The sequence below is a fragment of the Notolepis coatsorum genome (genome assembly GCF_963971535.1).
Source record: "Notolepis coatsorum genome assembly, chromosome: 9".
In the NCBI taxonomy this organism is placed as follows: Eukaryota; Metazoa; Chordata; class Actinopteri; order Aulopiformes; family Paralepididae; genus Notolepis; species Notolepis coatsorum.
The window spans coordinates 67,793,443-67,809,534 of NC_140173.1; the positions used below are offsets into that span (position 1 = coordinate 67,793,443).

The 16,092-nt window shown below is 41.9% G+C and overlaps 1 protein-coding gene across 1 annotated transcript in view; it reads left to right on the top strand.

The window, feature by feature from the left end:
• The window catches only part of glud1a (glutamate dehydrogenase 1a), a 75,574-nt gene that overhangs the window by 16,900 nt on the left and 42,582 nt on the right, over positions 1-16,092 (top strand). Inside the window, exon 4 of the mRNA XM_084321793.1 lies at positions 2,960-3,023. Within this exon, the coding sequence (XP_084177919.1) occupies positions 2,960-3,023 (64 nt within the window). The remainder of the gene's footprint in view (positions 1-2,959; positions 3,024-16,092) is intronic.

The following is a 16,092-nucleotide window of genomic DNA, read 5'->3' on the forward strand; positions in this document are numbered from 1 at the left end:
CACTGTCACCCTGTCACCCTCCCTCCTGTCCCACTGTCACCCTCCCTCCTGTCCCACTGTCACCCTCCCACTGTCACCCTGTCACCCTCCCTCCTGTCCCACTGTCACCCTCCCTCCCGTCCCACTGTCACCCTCCCTCCTGCCCCACTGTCACCCTCCCACTGTCACCCTGTCACCCTCCCTCCTGTCCCCACTGTCACCCTCCCTCCCGTCCCACTGTCACCCTCCCTCCCGTCCCACTGTCACCCTCCCTCCCGTCCCACTGTCACCCTCCCTCCTGTCCCACTGTCACCCTCCCTCCCGTCCCACTGTCACCCTCCCTCCTGTCACCCTGTCACCCTCCCACTGTCACCCTCCCTCCCGTCCCACTGTCACCCCTCCCTCCCGTCCCACTGTCACCCTCCCACTGTCACCCTCCCTCCCGTCCCACTGTCACCCCTCCCTCCTGTCACCCTGTCACCCTCCCACTGTCACCCTCCCTCCCGTCCCACTGTCACCCTCCCACTGTCACCCTCCCTCCCGTCCCACTGTCACCCTCCCCTCCTGTCCCACTGTCACCCTCCCTCCTGTCCCACTGTCACCCTCCCTCCTGTCCCACTGTCACCCTCCCTCCTGTCACACTGTCACCCTCTCTCCTGCCTGCACTCCATCGCTTGATGACTAACTTCCTCTCTGTCTTTGTCTCTCTCTCTCTCTCTGTCTATCTGCCCCCCCCTTCTCTCTCTCTCTCTCTCTCTCTCTCTCTCTCTCTCTCTCTCTCTCTCTCTCTCTCTCTCTCTCTCTCTCTCTCTCTCTCTCTCTCTCTGTCTATCTGCCCCCCCCTTCTCTCTCTCTCTCTCTCTCATCTCTCTCTCTCTCTCTCTCTCTCTCTCTCTCTCTCTCTCTCTCTCTCTCTCTCTCTCTCTCTCTCTCTCTCTCTCTCTCTCTCTCTCTCTCTCTTCCTCTCTCTCATCTCATTCTCCTCTCTCTCTCTTGGGTGCTGGTTCTGGAACAGCTCAGTCATCCCTGATATCCTCTCTTTGTGTGTAAAAGCTGTTTCAGGGCCAAGTAGCTGAGCCTGGCATGACAGTCCTGCTGCTCCCTGACTAACCTGGAACTGTCCTCAGGAGGGACAGACAAATGCCCGGTATTAAGAGACAGTTGAGATGGGAAGAAGCGAGACGTTGTCTTACGTTGTCTTACTGTTAGTAGAAAATGTGGAGCTGCAGAATAATGGGAGTGGGAAGTAGAATATACAACATACCAGCAAAAATACAGGAGGCTTGTTTTGAGCAAGAGCTCATATTTAACTCGGAGTGCTTTTCAGCCGATATTTTACATAAAATTATATATATATATATATATATATATATATTAAGGCTGTCAAAGTTAACGCGTTATCGCCCGATTCTATTCTGTGTGTGTGTGTGTGTGTGAGATATATAGAGAGAGAGATGAGGAAGGGGCAAGAGAGAAAGAGAGCTGGGAGAGTGTGTGTGAGAGAGAGAGGGGGGGGGGGTGTGATTACTCAGCCCTTGTGTGGGTGAATGTAACAAGTTCCTAACGTTTTCTTTCCCCTATTATTTCATCCACACTTTATTCATTGTTTTAAATTATTATTTTCTTTTAAGTTATTTTGTGCATCACTCTGTTTTGAATTTGATGCAAATTTGCAATGCATGAGGGTCATCCTTTTGTGTTAAAAGGCTGCATAAGGCTTTGTGTCCACTTCCTCGATGTTGATTGGTCGGTCGAAAAAAGTTACCTTGATGAGCGCGCTCCTCTCCAAAAGTTGAACTAGTTTCAACTTTATGCGCAGGGGAGCGCTCCGCCCAAAAACGCGAGGCGCGGCGCTGGGAAAAGGAGCGCGCCTGTCGCGTCTGTAGCATAGAAATGAATGACAGAAAGGAGCTGACAACTCATAAAACGTCCCAGGTCGACACAGGCCCTAAAGCAAGCATTTGTTGACTCATGTTGATATTAAGAGTATTAAAACTTGCGATTAATTTGCGATTAATCGCGAGTTAACTATGGACAATCATGCGATTAAATATTTTAATCGATTGACAGCACTAGTATATATATATATATATATATATATATATATATATATATATATATATATATAATTGAGGCTCATATCGTGTTATCGATTGATTGATAGGACATGTAGCGCAGGTCAATTGTGATAACGTATGAATGCATGTTTTTGATGATCTATTTTATACTAATTTCATGTCTGCACTTTATGCATTGCTTTTATCTTGTAAAGTCTGCTCATTTTATGCATGTCTATATTTATGACAATTTTATGCTCTTTTTATGCCCGTCTATTTATGCTGTGAAGCGCTTTGGGCTGCAATTCTTGTATGAAAGGTGCTATACAAATAAAGTTTATTATTATACAATAATAATATATTATACAATATTATTATATTGTGGGCACATATTCATGATGTATTTAGCCTTTTGATGACAATAAAACTAAAGAGGGCCAAAAAATTTATATTCCTGATATTCAAACAGTTCATTGCTATTCTACAGACGATTGTATGTGCCCACATATTTCATCACAGTTTCGTCAATGACTTCTGTGGTGTTTTCAATGAGGACATCCCCTCCCTCTTCTTTCCTTAATGCTCTTACTGTAAGTCGAGGTCCTGTGTTTGTATTGGTAACACGAGAGAGCAGAGCTCTGCACCGGTCTTGTAGCGCTTGGTGAGAACAAAAGAGAAATGAAGACTAAAAGACGATGATCTATACACCAATAAATGGTGTCTGTCTCACTGTTCCTCCTCCTCTTCAAATAATGTAACTGGCCATATTCACACAGTGGCCATTTTGCTCTTATGTCATGTTCAGGTTGGGTTCCTTTCCACCTTGTTTCCAAATGGAGATGTGTGAATATGGTCAATAAGCTGCTCTTCACTGATAAAGTACAACAGTGTTATGATTTAGTATCTTATTTTCTGTGTTTTAGGACAATGAGCTGGAGAAGATCACCAGGAGATTCACCATTGAGCTGGCCAAGAAGGGCTTCATCGGTGAGTGGTTGTAGTAGCTAGACCAATGAGCAGGCCAAGAAGGGCTTCATCGGTGAGTGGTTGTAGTAGCTAGACCAATGAGCTGGCCAGAAGGGCTTCATCGGTGAGTGGTTGTAGTAGCTAGACCAATGAGCAGGCCAAGAAGGGCTTCATCGGTGAGTGGTTGTGTAGGTGCTAGACCAATGAGCTGGCCCAGAAGAGCTTCATCGGTAAGTGGTTGTAGTAGCTAGACCATTGAGCTGGCAAAGAAGGGCTTCATCTGCGAGTGGTTGTAGGTGCTAGACCAATGAGCAGGCCAAGAATGGCTTCATCGGTGAGTGGTTGTAGTAGCTAGACCAATGAGCAGGCCAAGAAGGGCTTCATCGGTGAGTTGTTGTAGTAGCTAGACCAATGAGCAGGCCAAGAATGGCTTTGTCTGTGAGTGGTTGTAGTAGCTAGACCAATGAGCAGGCCAAGAAGGGCTTTGTCGGTGAGTGGTTGTAGTAGCTAGACCAATGAGCAGGCCAAGAAGGGCTTCGTCGGTGAGTGGTTGTAGTAGCTAGACCAATGAGCTGGCCAAGAAGGGCTTCATCGGTGAGTGGTTGTAGTAGCTAGACCAATGAGCAGGCCAAGAAGGGCTTCATCGGTGAGTGGTTGTAGTAGCACTATGCCTGATGAAGAGCTCTTGGTTGAAAAGCTGTTTTAAGAGAACACACAGAAGAGCAATCAGCGTCACTTCGTCCCTGATGAAGGCTAAATCTGAATGGCCTTTTCGCTTTAGGAATAAACATTGAAAAGGTTTAGGATTAGGTTATATGTTTGTGCTGTCTTCATCTATGTATTTATCAAAATAAAGCAAAGGAACTTACACTGTTCTTAAGTCCATTCTTATACTTGGCACCTGACCAGAGACATTTGGATGCACACATTTCATCGAGCTTAAAGGGATATTTCACTTTAGTAGAGCTTGTCAGTCTTGCCTCTATGTAAAGTCATCTACAAGTAAGCTAGCGGCCACTGCTGCCCTTGTCGTCCACTGGCATCGCCACCTTTCCTCCCAGGTGTTAGGCTCCTCATTCACTTCCATTCATTTTGTTAAAGAGACTGCAGTTTATATAACTCTTTTATCCAAAGCGCTTTACAATGTATGCCTCGCATTCACCCATTCACTCACACATTCACTCACACCGACGGCGGAGGCAATCACGCAAGGAGCCAACCTGAATCGAACCGGGAACCTTCCGATTACCAGACGACCGATCTACCTCCTGCGCCACCGTCGCCACCCCCATTTTGAGGACCAAGTCTAAATATGATACTTCTAATGTATAAACAAACTATACAGCAATATTGTTCTGTGTAATATATTTTTCTGTGTCAAAGGTACTTTTCTTTGAGCTAATGTTGCCATTTTCAAATGATCAGTAAAGGAACTATTTCTCACTTGAGGTGTAGTTTGATCAACTGTCAACTTCTCACAGAACATTTAGAATTGTTCCTTCAGCACGGCAGCATGTAACCATGGTAACCACTCCCCAACCATTCCATGCCGGGCGAAGATGCACAGCACACTCAAACCTACAACTTGACTGGATCTGCTTTTATCTTTCAAATGTAATACATCTGTAAAGACACATCAAATTCCAAAACAAACATGTACCATTGACTCAGAATTGTCTGTTTTTATTGAAATCATAAAAAAAAAAAAAAATTAGATACTTTTTTTTTTTAGCATTTTTACATCTTTATTCTGGTCAGACATGACCGACAGAGAGCAGAGGAGAGGAAGAACGGGAGAAGATATGGGGGGAGGACATGCGGCAAATCCGTCCGGGATCGGGAGACGAACCCGGGTCGAACGCGTAGGTCTGCAGCGCAGTAACGTGGTGCGCCACTAGGGCGCCCAAGCAGTCATTTGTTCATACAAAGTATAATATTATAGGAACAAGTATGATATTTTAACTCAAACTCTCAAATGAATGGAAAATAAATAATGGAATGAGGAGCCTGACACCTGGGAGGAATTGATTGATGATTGATTGATTGAAAACTAACAGATTGCAGAATGGGTACAATACAATACACACAATTGTTAAGGGGATGCAGACCAGAGAAAGACTTTTGTCTTGTTTACATCAGGGTCCCCCATTTTCAATTCATAATGACATTAATTACATACGCAACATAGATATATATCTTGACATTTCTGACATACAGGTATACAGTACTGCTTTGAGATTTGCCCCGCAATTGTAAATCGCATTACAAATAAAATCGATTATTATTATTACATTTGTGACATACAAGATATGCAAATATAATATACAGTACTGTTAAACAAGATCCTAATAGAAAATATATACATACGAGGGGGAGGAAACTGTACATTAGGAGGGGTTGTTTGGACATTTACGGGGCCATACAGATATACAGATATATATCATGACATTTCTGACAATACATGACATACAGGTATACAGTAGTTACATTTGTGACATACAAGATATGCAAATATACAGTACTGTTAACACTTTGAATGCCCATCACGAGATATCTCGGGTTATCAGCCCGCCCCCTGAATGCCCATCACGAGAATTCTCGTTTTATTTTTTTTATTCACAATCTGAATTCATATTTGATCAACCAAGTCTACCGTTGGTAAACCTGCCCCTCCAGGCGCTCAGATGTGAAAAAAGCGCCCCCTATCGTCTCCCAGATGGTAATGCACCCTTTTGGATTGAACTCAATGAAAATGGATGAGAAAAAAAAAATCCGGAATCCACATTTTACTTCTCACGCATGTAACCGGAGCCGATCAGATTCATTCTGGACCATCAGCACAGCGTGTAATATGTGTTTTACAGTATACGCGGTGGATCAATAAAAGGATAGATTTTTGGAATGGCGATCAGGAATTAGAATAATCCATTTGGATACCATCTGATCTCAGGTAAGGAATCTATTTTACCAGTCTTAGGATAATCAGACCTGTTTTCACGGAGATATAAGCTTTTCCCCTATATGTCATATGGCTGTTTTGACTGTGCGAGTGATCAGGAACTAAGAGAATCGATTTACAGCTTGCGGCACCAGCGTGCATACGTACACATATACTATCGATAATCTACCGTTTATTTGAAAACTATTCATAAATAGGCAGAAAAATTACAACGTTCTAGAATATTACAGTACATCAGCGTTTATCAGGGATTCTTTTTTTCCCCCTTAAACGAGGGCTTTTCAAAATGCTATAAAACGGAAATGAACGGATAAAAAAACAATCCGCTTCGGCAATGTTGACTGCAAATTAGTCATTGATAAGCGACGGGCAGATTAGACACATAGCCATAATTTAAAACATAGATTAGGCGATATTAACGTTAACATTGAAGTGGATGGTGGGCATTCAAGCACTAAATGTGCGCCCCCTGCTGGGCACTGAAAGTGTTAAACAGAGATCCTAACAGATAATATATACATACAAGGGGGAGGAAACTGAACATTAGGAGGGGGTTGGGACATTTACGGGGGCCAGTTTCGAATTTCAGCCTCCCATAGGTGCTCTTTGAGAGCGGTTTTGAAGGTGGGTAGGGATTCCCTTTTTTTTACGGCTGTGGGTAGGGCATTCCACATTCATGTGGCATAGTTGCGAAACGTGTTTAGACCCTTGTTTGTGCCGAATCTGGGTTGAACATGATTTGTGGAACTCCCTCTGGTGTTGTGGTATTCACTGACCTTTGGGAAGTATTTCGACATGTACATGGGTACCATAGTGGTGTAGTGTATCTTGTAGACCAGGCCCATTGCAAGTTGCTGTACTCTGTCGTCTACTCTAAGCCATCCTACAGTGAATGGTGGTGTTGAGGGCAGACGACAGGAACAGCAGTGGTTGCCAGCTTACTTGTAGATGACCTTACATAAGTAGTGTATTCTACAAGATATGCAGGTATATACCCACTGAGAAAGCTCCCAAGATTTCTGTATACCCAATGAAAAATGCTTTGGGGGGAAAAAAATTGTTTTGTGACCAAACTTTCATTTCTGTGATTCATAAAATTCATCCTGTGTGCCGTTTGTCTTCCAGACCTCCAGGGATAACTTCCCTTGATACCATCTTCCTCTGGCATGTTCCAATCGTAGACTACTTACTTTTCAATTGCAAATGCTTCAAGGAAGGATATATATATATATATATATATATATATATATATATATATATATATATATAAATATAAATCTTCCAAGTCGTTGCTAGACAGTCCTTAATTTCCCCGGCTAGAGTTGACTGTAGCTCTGTAGCGTAGCAATTTAGTGAACACAGAGCTACTTGCCCTTGAAATCTGCACTGGATCTCTGAGTGAGTGAGTGAATGAGTGATGCATCAAAAATACAAATGTGTGTGTAAGTACAGCCCACCCTGGTATAGATTATACAGGCATAACACTATCCTGAGTCTACTCTGGTATGAATATACAGTACATAACTATACTACGTCTGCCCTGGTATAAATCTACAGACGTAACACTGTCCTAGTCTACTCTGGTATGAATATACATAACTAGACTATGTCTGCCCTGGTATAATATAACATAACTCTGTCCTCAGTCTATCCTAAGTCTACAAAATATAACTATATCCTTCCTTAGCCTGCTTTGGTATAAATCTACAGAACATAACTATTCTGCTTTGGTATAAATCTACACAACATAACTATTCTGCTTTGGCATAAATCTACAGAACATAACTTCTGCTTTGGCATAAATCTACAGAACATAACTATTCTGTGTCGGTATAGATAAACAACATAACTAGTCTGACCCTACCCCGGTTATTGAATTATAAACAATGTAACTAGTCTCAATAGTAAAAAAAAAAAATATATATATATATATATATATATATAATATATAATTAGGATACATTTTAGATTCTTGGACGTTTATATGTACATTTAAGGTGAATTGTGAGTTTTTTAATGGAGACAGTGCCAGGTCTGTTACTCTCACAGATCCACATATTTAAAGGGGAATTCCATCCATTTTAAGAATTCACATAGTATAGTATCTCATATGTTCCTCTGTGCCCCGGGACAGTTCAGTCAGTATTTGTGAACATGCACCACTTTCTCGCAAAGCTAGAAATCAGAGAGAGAACCCTCTAGAACCTTTCAACCCTTTGTGATGTGAGCTCTTACACCCAAATTAAGTTTGAATTAACGATGCTAGAATATAAGCCTCATTTGGGTGTAAGGGCTCACCCCAGTGACATCACTGATTGGAGGGTTCTCTCTCTGATCTCTAGCTTTAGAAGAGTGGTGAGTCTTCACAAATACTGACTGAACTGTCCTGAGGCAGGGAGAACATGATGTGAATTCTCAAAATGGGTGACATTCCCCTTTTATCACAATAAACAGAATTTCTACACATCCTGGCTGCGGCCTTAGTTTAAAATGTAAGTGGGGGATGTATGGGTGGGCGGGTAGATTAGCCAGCCATCCAAAAACTGCCCCCATATTGACTTAGGCGGCACACAATCTCTCTCTCTCTCTCTCTCTCTCTCTCTCTCTCTCTCTCTCTCTCTCTCTCTCTCTCTCTCTCTCTCTCTCTCTCTCTCTCTCTCTCTCTCTCTCTCTCTCTCTCTCTCTCTCTCTCTCTCTCTCTCTCTCTCTCTCTCTCTCTCTCTCTCTCTCTCTCTCTCTCTCTCTCTCTCTCTCTCTCTCTCTCTCTCTCTCTCTCTCTCTCTCTCTCTCTCTCTCTCTCTCTCTCTCTCTCTCTCTCTCTCTCTCTCTCTCTCTCTCTCTCTCTCTCTCTCTCTCTCTCTCTCTCTCTCTCTCTCTCTCTCTCTCTCTCTCTCTCTCTCTCTCTCTCTCTCTCTCTCTCTCTCTCTCTCTCTCTCTCTCTCTCTCTCTCTCTCTCTCTCTCTCTCTCTCTACATATGTATACATATGATGGGGAGGAGACTGTACATTAGGAGGGGGTGGGTGGGTGGGAGAGAAATATACATACGGTGGGGAGAGAATATATACATACGGTCGGGAGGAGACTGTACATTAGGAGGGGGTGGGTGGGAGAGAAATATACATACGGTATGTCTATAGGTGACAACTTGCGAACAACGGAACACAGACAATAAGTCATAGGAAAAGCCTCGCAATCAAGCCTTATGTATAATAGTCACGATGACAGGGAGGATAGACAATAATGACTGAATATCAACATTATTTATGTACACAACAGGCACACACTTTTCCTATGACTTATTGTCTGTGTTCGGTTGTTCGCAAGTTGTCACCTATAGACATATTGTACAGTAAAAGAGCTCTAAGGCCTGTGTGTGTGTGTGTGTGAGAGAGTGTGAGAGAGAGAGAGACACAGAGAGAGGGAGAGGGATAGGGAGAGAGAGGGGATTGTTCACAGGGTTATACACACAATGTGAAGCCACCCGGCTTAAGCCAGATGAACTTGTCCACCCCTAGCTCAGTTCACAGCCAGGTGCATTTCACTCAGACGTCTCTCTCTTTTGTAAAGTCAAGTATTCGGGTCATAAACCATTCCGAGCTAGCTGGTAGAGCTAGCTACTGCTAGTAGTGCTAACTGGTAGAGCTAACTGGTAGAGATAGCTAGTAGAGATGGCTGGTAGAGCTAGCTAGTAGAGATAGCTGGTAGAGCTAGCTAGTAGAGATAGCTGGTAGAGCTAGCTGGTAGAGCTAACTGGTAGAGATAGTTGGTCGAGATAGCTAGTAGTAGAGATAGCTGGTAGAGCTAGCTAGTAGTGCTACTGCTAACTGGTAGAGCTAGCTAGTAGAGCTAACTGGTAGAGATAGCTGGTAGAGCTAGCTAGTAGCTATGGCGTACAGTATATACTCCTGATCAAGAGCGTAGGTTTGGTTTCAACATGGGAGGGGGATACTTTAAGTGGGGGTCTCTGGGTCCTCCCCCAGGAGTGTCAAACACTTCTTTTGCTGCATTCTGGTGATACCTTTATGCACTACTTTGTACCTTTTCTGCATCCATTTTCTTTATTCTTTATTTATGTAAAGACATTCAGGTCCCGCTGACACAAATATACTGCAGTAAGGCTCTCAGGCAATCTGTATTGCTTTCAAATATTTATTCTTCTGTAATTGTTTCTGCACATTCAACACATATCACACGTGTTTTGGGTTGTTTTTAGAATCATATACATATCAACAACAAATCTTGACAGTCAAAATCACAAGAAATCACATCTTTAAAGATTAAGCTACTTTTACAGGCCACATATTGTGAGATATTACCTCTTTTGGGGAGGGGGTTGTCTTTCATATTAACAATTTTTTGAGGGGGACAGATTTACCTCTTTATCTTTACCTCTTCTCGACAATGAGGGGGACATCTAAATCTACACCTACGCTCCAGATCAAGGCAGTGGCGTTAAGTTATTTAAAGGCTCACTTGTCATCCTCTCTCTCTCTTCTCCATAAAGAGGGGATGTGGGGAGTGTGTTTGCACAGCGGCACTTTATGTTTAGGTTGCACGTCACGTGCACGGCCTATCTTTGGTGCTTGCATTCCACGTGCTGGGGGGCATGTGGCACTGCATGGGGGTGTGTGGAAGTATGCGGTCAGTAGTGGACCGGGAGAAATCCCTGCGGGCCGGTCGCTCTGTGGACCATGGTGCAGAAACAAGAGCGCAAGAGCGATGCGTCGTTTGGCTTCGTTCACACTGCAAGCCACAGTGAGCAATTTATTGCTCAGATCTGTTGTTTGGCTGTTCACATTATTCTTTTTAAATGTGGCCAATATCAGATTCCAGTGTGAACCAGTCACTGCTCCTGAACTGAACCGCATGCGCAAATTAACAATAAAGAAGATAATAATAATTATACACTTTATTTGTATAGCACCTAGGGCTGACCCCAACTAGTCGACTAATCGACCGAAAGGAGCCGTAGTCGACTGCCAACCTCTTAGTCGAATGCAAAACAAATATATAATTATAATAATAAATTATACAGTATATATATTTTTTTGGATCATTCTTTCCAAAAGCAAAGAGGCCTAGAAGCGTGGCTAACGCTAATGGTGCACATACCAGCGAGGCTAACTGCCTAAGAAAACGGGCACAGAGGCACTGAAAGAGGATTTCCCCTGTTTAAATGAACACACTAGACAAATAAATGGCATGGTAAATGGCTGCTTTTTTATATAGCGCTTTTATCCAAAGCGCTTTACAATTTAATTTTTTACTCACATTTTTACCCATTCACTCACACATTCACTCACACATTCACACACCGACGGCGGAGGCAACCATGCAAGGTGCCAACCTGCTCATCGGGAGCAATTAGGGGTTAAGTGTCTTGCTCAAAGACACATCGACACGCTGCCTGGGAGGAGCGGGAATCGAACCGGCAACCTCCGGATTGCCAGACGACTGCTCTACCTCCCGAGCTACTGTCGCCCCCAAATATCAATATGTAATAAAAAAAATTATTAAAACATTGCAATTTTTGTTCATTATTATAATTATTTTTTAAATAGACAGCAGCAAAATAGACAAAATCAAGATGAAGCATAGAACAATTCATTCACATAGTTTTTCATATTAGGATCTTAATAGGCCTCTTTGTGGTGGATGGTCACATTGGAAAAAGATTAGACTTGTATCTGATTTAGGACCACAAATGAAAGTGGCCCAAATCAGAATTGAAAAGATCAGATTCCATGTCATTTGTGCTAAAAAATCTGATCCTAGTCACATGAGCAAAGAAATCTGATTTGTGCACTTTTGGTCTGCAGTGTGAACATAGCCTTTGATACTGCACCAGCCCTCACCCTCCTCCAATTACACTATAGCTGCAGCGTGATGATTTTTTGAGTGGCAGTGCAGTTCCCAAAATGCCAGATTGGGAGCAACCCCTCCTCTTTCATCCAGTATGTAGAGGAACGGAGGCCCACCTCCCACTAGCTGTGTGTTTTGAATGGAGGGTATGGCTAAATTGTGGCGAAAAAATAGCAGTTTGCTTAATTCTGTCACAAAAAGACGTTCTTGAGGAGCGAGAGGAAGAGAGGTTGAGCCGTCACCCTCAACCCAGACCCACTGGGGGCGACAGTGGCATCTGGTAATCGGAAGGTTCTCGGTTAAAAACTAACGTGGCATCAGGATGCGTTTCCACATCAGAATCAGAATCAGAGAAAGGTCTTTATTGCTATTGTTTACACATACAAGGAATTCGATTTGGTCGTTTGGCGCGACATTAACAGACAGACAATTATGGTAGAATAAAATAAAAGGTAGAATAAGATCAAATGGAATATAAACAAAATTTAAATAGAAGTACAATAGAATAGAATTATAAAATAAAATAGGCCAGGGCTGTACATTTTGAGTGGCCACGCTTGTGACGTGATCTCACGCCCTGCTGTTTATAACCTGGGATTAACATGCGTCTTGGGTGACGTGATCTCACGCCCTGCTGTTTATAACCTGGGATTAACATGCGTCTTGGGTGACGTGATCTCACGCCCTGCTGTTTATAACCTGGGATTAACATGCGTCTTGGGTGACGTGATCTCACGCCCTGCTGTTTATAACCTGGGATTAACATGCGTCTTGGGTGATGTGATCTCACATCCTTATACATTTTTTTCTTTTCATATAAATCTATTTATTGACATTTTTCTATTTAAACGCTTCACAGAAAATGAACAAAAACACTCCCAAAAACGTCAAATGTATTGTCATCATACAGCACCAGTACAGTACAACAAAAAGAAGTTTGGCATCCAACCAGAGTGCAAATGTAACAGTAAAGTGTAATAGTATAAGGAGTATAAAATATATAAATGAGTACTACTGAGTAATAGTGCTAATCAGATATATGTACAGGGTTGTAGTATTAATATATAGAATATAACTTAAGAGGTAGAGGGAATCTTAAACAACCAATGGTAAACACCACGCTGAAAAGCATGTGCATATCGGTGTGTGGAGTGAAGTTGTGGAATAATTTACCCGAATACATCAAACAGAGTAAACATGTGGCACAATTTAAAAAGCAGCTAAAAAAATACACATTGGAAAAATACAGAAATGAGTATTGAGGATAAACAAACTTATGTTATATTGTGTATGTAGTGCTGTACTATATTCACTGCTGTCAAGTTAATCAAGTTTTTTTCTTTTCTTGTAATCTTTTAATATAAGTAAAAGTATATTCTATATTGTAATATAAATTATGTTATATCTAGTAAAATTAATGGAAGAACAAATATAAATGTAAGGGGGTAGGGATCAATAAGCTTAGCTTCCCTCTACTCCTTTTTTGGACATGTCTGCTAACCAAACACATTGCTCTTGACCTTTTGTTTATAATTCCTTCTTCTTTTTTTTTTTTTTTTTTTATGTTTTTCTTTTAATGTTTTTTTTATTTGTTGCTATGATTGTTTGGTTCGACGGAACAAGATATCGTGAGTTGTTTGGAGAAATATGGAGAATAACATGTCCAAAAATAAACTTTTTCATTCATTCATTCATTCATTCATTCATTCATTCATTCATTCATTCATTCATTAAGTACAGTGATACAGGTATAAAGACACTATGTTGCCTATTTATGTATGACATTACCATAGTGTCTTTATACCTGTATCACTGTACATATTAATACTACAACCCTGTACATACATCTGATTAGCACTATTACTCAGTAGTACTCATTTATATTATTTTATACTCCTTATAGTATAATAGAGATCACGTCACCCAAAACGCATCAGTAGTACTCATTTATATATTTATATCTGTTACACCATACTGTATGAACTTTGAACTCTGTTGCCTATTTATGTATGACTTACTACCAGAGTTCAAAGTTCATACAGTATGGTGTAACAGAGCCTAGTGTATAGTTTCAAGTTCAAGTTTCTTTATTAGTTGTCATACAGAAGTATAGAATACTTTTATATAAAATGCTTCTTTCTGTTTTGCTCCAGAGATTGTGCTAGATAAAAATAGATAAGTATAAAATACGTATAGTAAGTATAAAATAGAAATCAAGTACGTAGACAAAAGTGTTCAATATATACATATACTGTATATAATATACAATGCAGAGTAGAAAAGTAACTGAGTTACAATATACTATACAGTACAATGCAGAAATGGGATGAGGTACAATTTAGGTACAATTTACAGTAAGGTGTAATGAGGTATGGGTTGTAGTGCAAATTCTTTACCAATAAATATAAAGTGTGTTTAGTAGGGGTGTAACGGTACGTGTATTCGTCCCGCGAATTTACGGTACGGGCTTCATGGTGCGGTACGCACAGCCATACGAAGAATATGTCTCATACCACTAGGTGGAACTAGGGTTGCACATTTTACAAACCTATGCTCAATATCTTTACTTTACTTTACACTGGCTTATATTGATCGTTAACATTGAATATTAAGCTTGTATTGCCAAATGTAGATGATGAATAAAACGTTGAAGCTTGCTTAGGCACACTGACAAGCGGACAGAAAAAATTAACAATGCGCACTGACACTCTGCACTCGGCTCTCCCCTCCTCAGTCCGCTCCCGTTTACTACAGCCTAGGTGTCCCTAAAACAAAACCAATTGTTATGTTTGTAACCCAGCAGCCAGCAGGGTCATTAAAGTTTTACAGTTTTCTTTAGTTTTCTTGTTCGCCCAATAATGGTAACCAATGGAAAGACACACACACACTACGCGCGCGCGTCACGAACACACACGCCTACTTTCTCCGCAGACTTTCTCAGTCACAGCTGATAAAAAAAAAGAAAAAAGCACTACATACGTTTGATCTGATCATCTGAGCTCCTCTCCAGTTGCTGCTACTGTGTTTTAAATCCAAAATATTGATAAATCCTCTGCTGTGTCCATCCATTGTTGTGTAACATGTCATCTGTTCTCTAGTCTTCTTCAGTCTCGGCTTCACATGAAGTTAAATCCTCTCTACAAGTGAAACTGAAATTAAGTTGTTGCATAGATTGTTAAGGGGGCAGTAGGCAATTAATTTACTCATTGGATGCCTGAACACAGAATGACACCAGTATCACTGACTACTACCACGGCAAGCCTATAGAATATCGTTCTGTTTAATAATAATAATTATAATAATTATAAATATATAATAATAATTATAAATATTATTTTCCTGTTGTACCGAAATCGTACCGAACCGTGACACCAATACAGAGATACGTACCGAACCGTGGCTTCTGTGTACCGTTACACCCCTAGTGTTTAGGTGTCTAAAGTGGGTGCTGCAGTGAGTTGTTTGTTTAAAGTGAGTGTGTGCGTGTGGATGTGTGTGCTGTGAGTGCATTTGATGGTTGTTACATAGTGTTATTGTCATTTAGCATTCTGATGGCCTGAGGATAGAAGCTTCTTCTGAGTCTCTTTGTGCTTGCCATGAGACTCCGGTATCGCTTGCCTGACCGCAGCAGTTCAAAGAGGCAGTTGTTTGGGTGGCTGGAGTCTTTGATTATTCTCTTAGCCTTACCCATGCACCGCTTGTTGTAAATGTCTTGGAGAGTGGGAAGCCCACCTATAGAGTAGACGAGGGGACTCAGAACACAGCTCTGGGGGGCCCCTATGTTGAGCGTGATGGATGAGGAGGTGCAGTTGCCTGCTCTCACCACCTGGGGTCTGCCCGTCAGGAAGTCCAAGACCCACTGGCAGAGGTCATAGTTCAAGCCCAGGTCCCTGAGCTTGGCTATGAGTTTGGAGGGGACTATGATATTGAATGCTGAGATGTAGTCGTTGAGGCAAGCGGGCGTAGATTTTTTGGGTACAGGGATAATGGTGGACTTCTTCAGACAGGTGGGGATGACAGCCTGTTCTAAGGACAGGTTAAATATGTCAGTGAATACCGGGGCCAGTTGGTTGGCACAGACTTTTAGGACGCGGCCGGGGATGCCGTCCGGTCCTGCTGCCTTCCTGATATTCACTTTCTTAAAGGTCCTCCTCACCTCATGTTCTGTTAACCTGAACACTGAGTCTCCATCGGCAGTGCCCCCCCCCCCCCTCCATTGCAGTGGTTTGTAGGCTGGTGTTATTCACAGCCTCAAACCTCGCATAGAA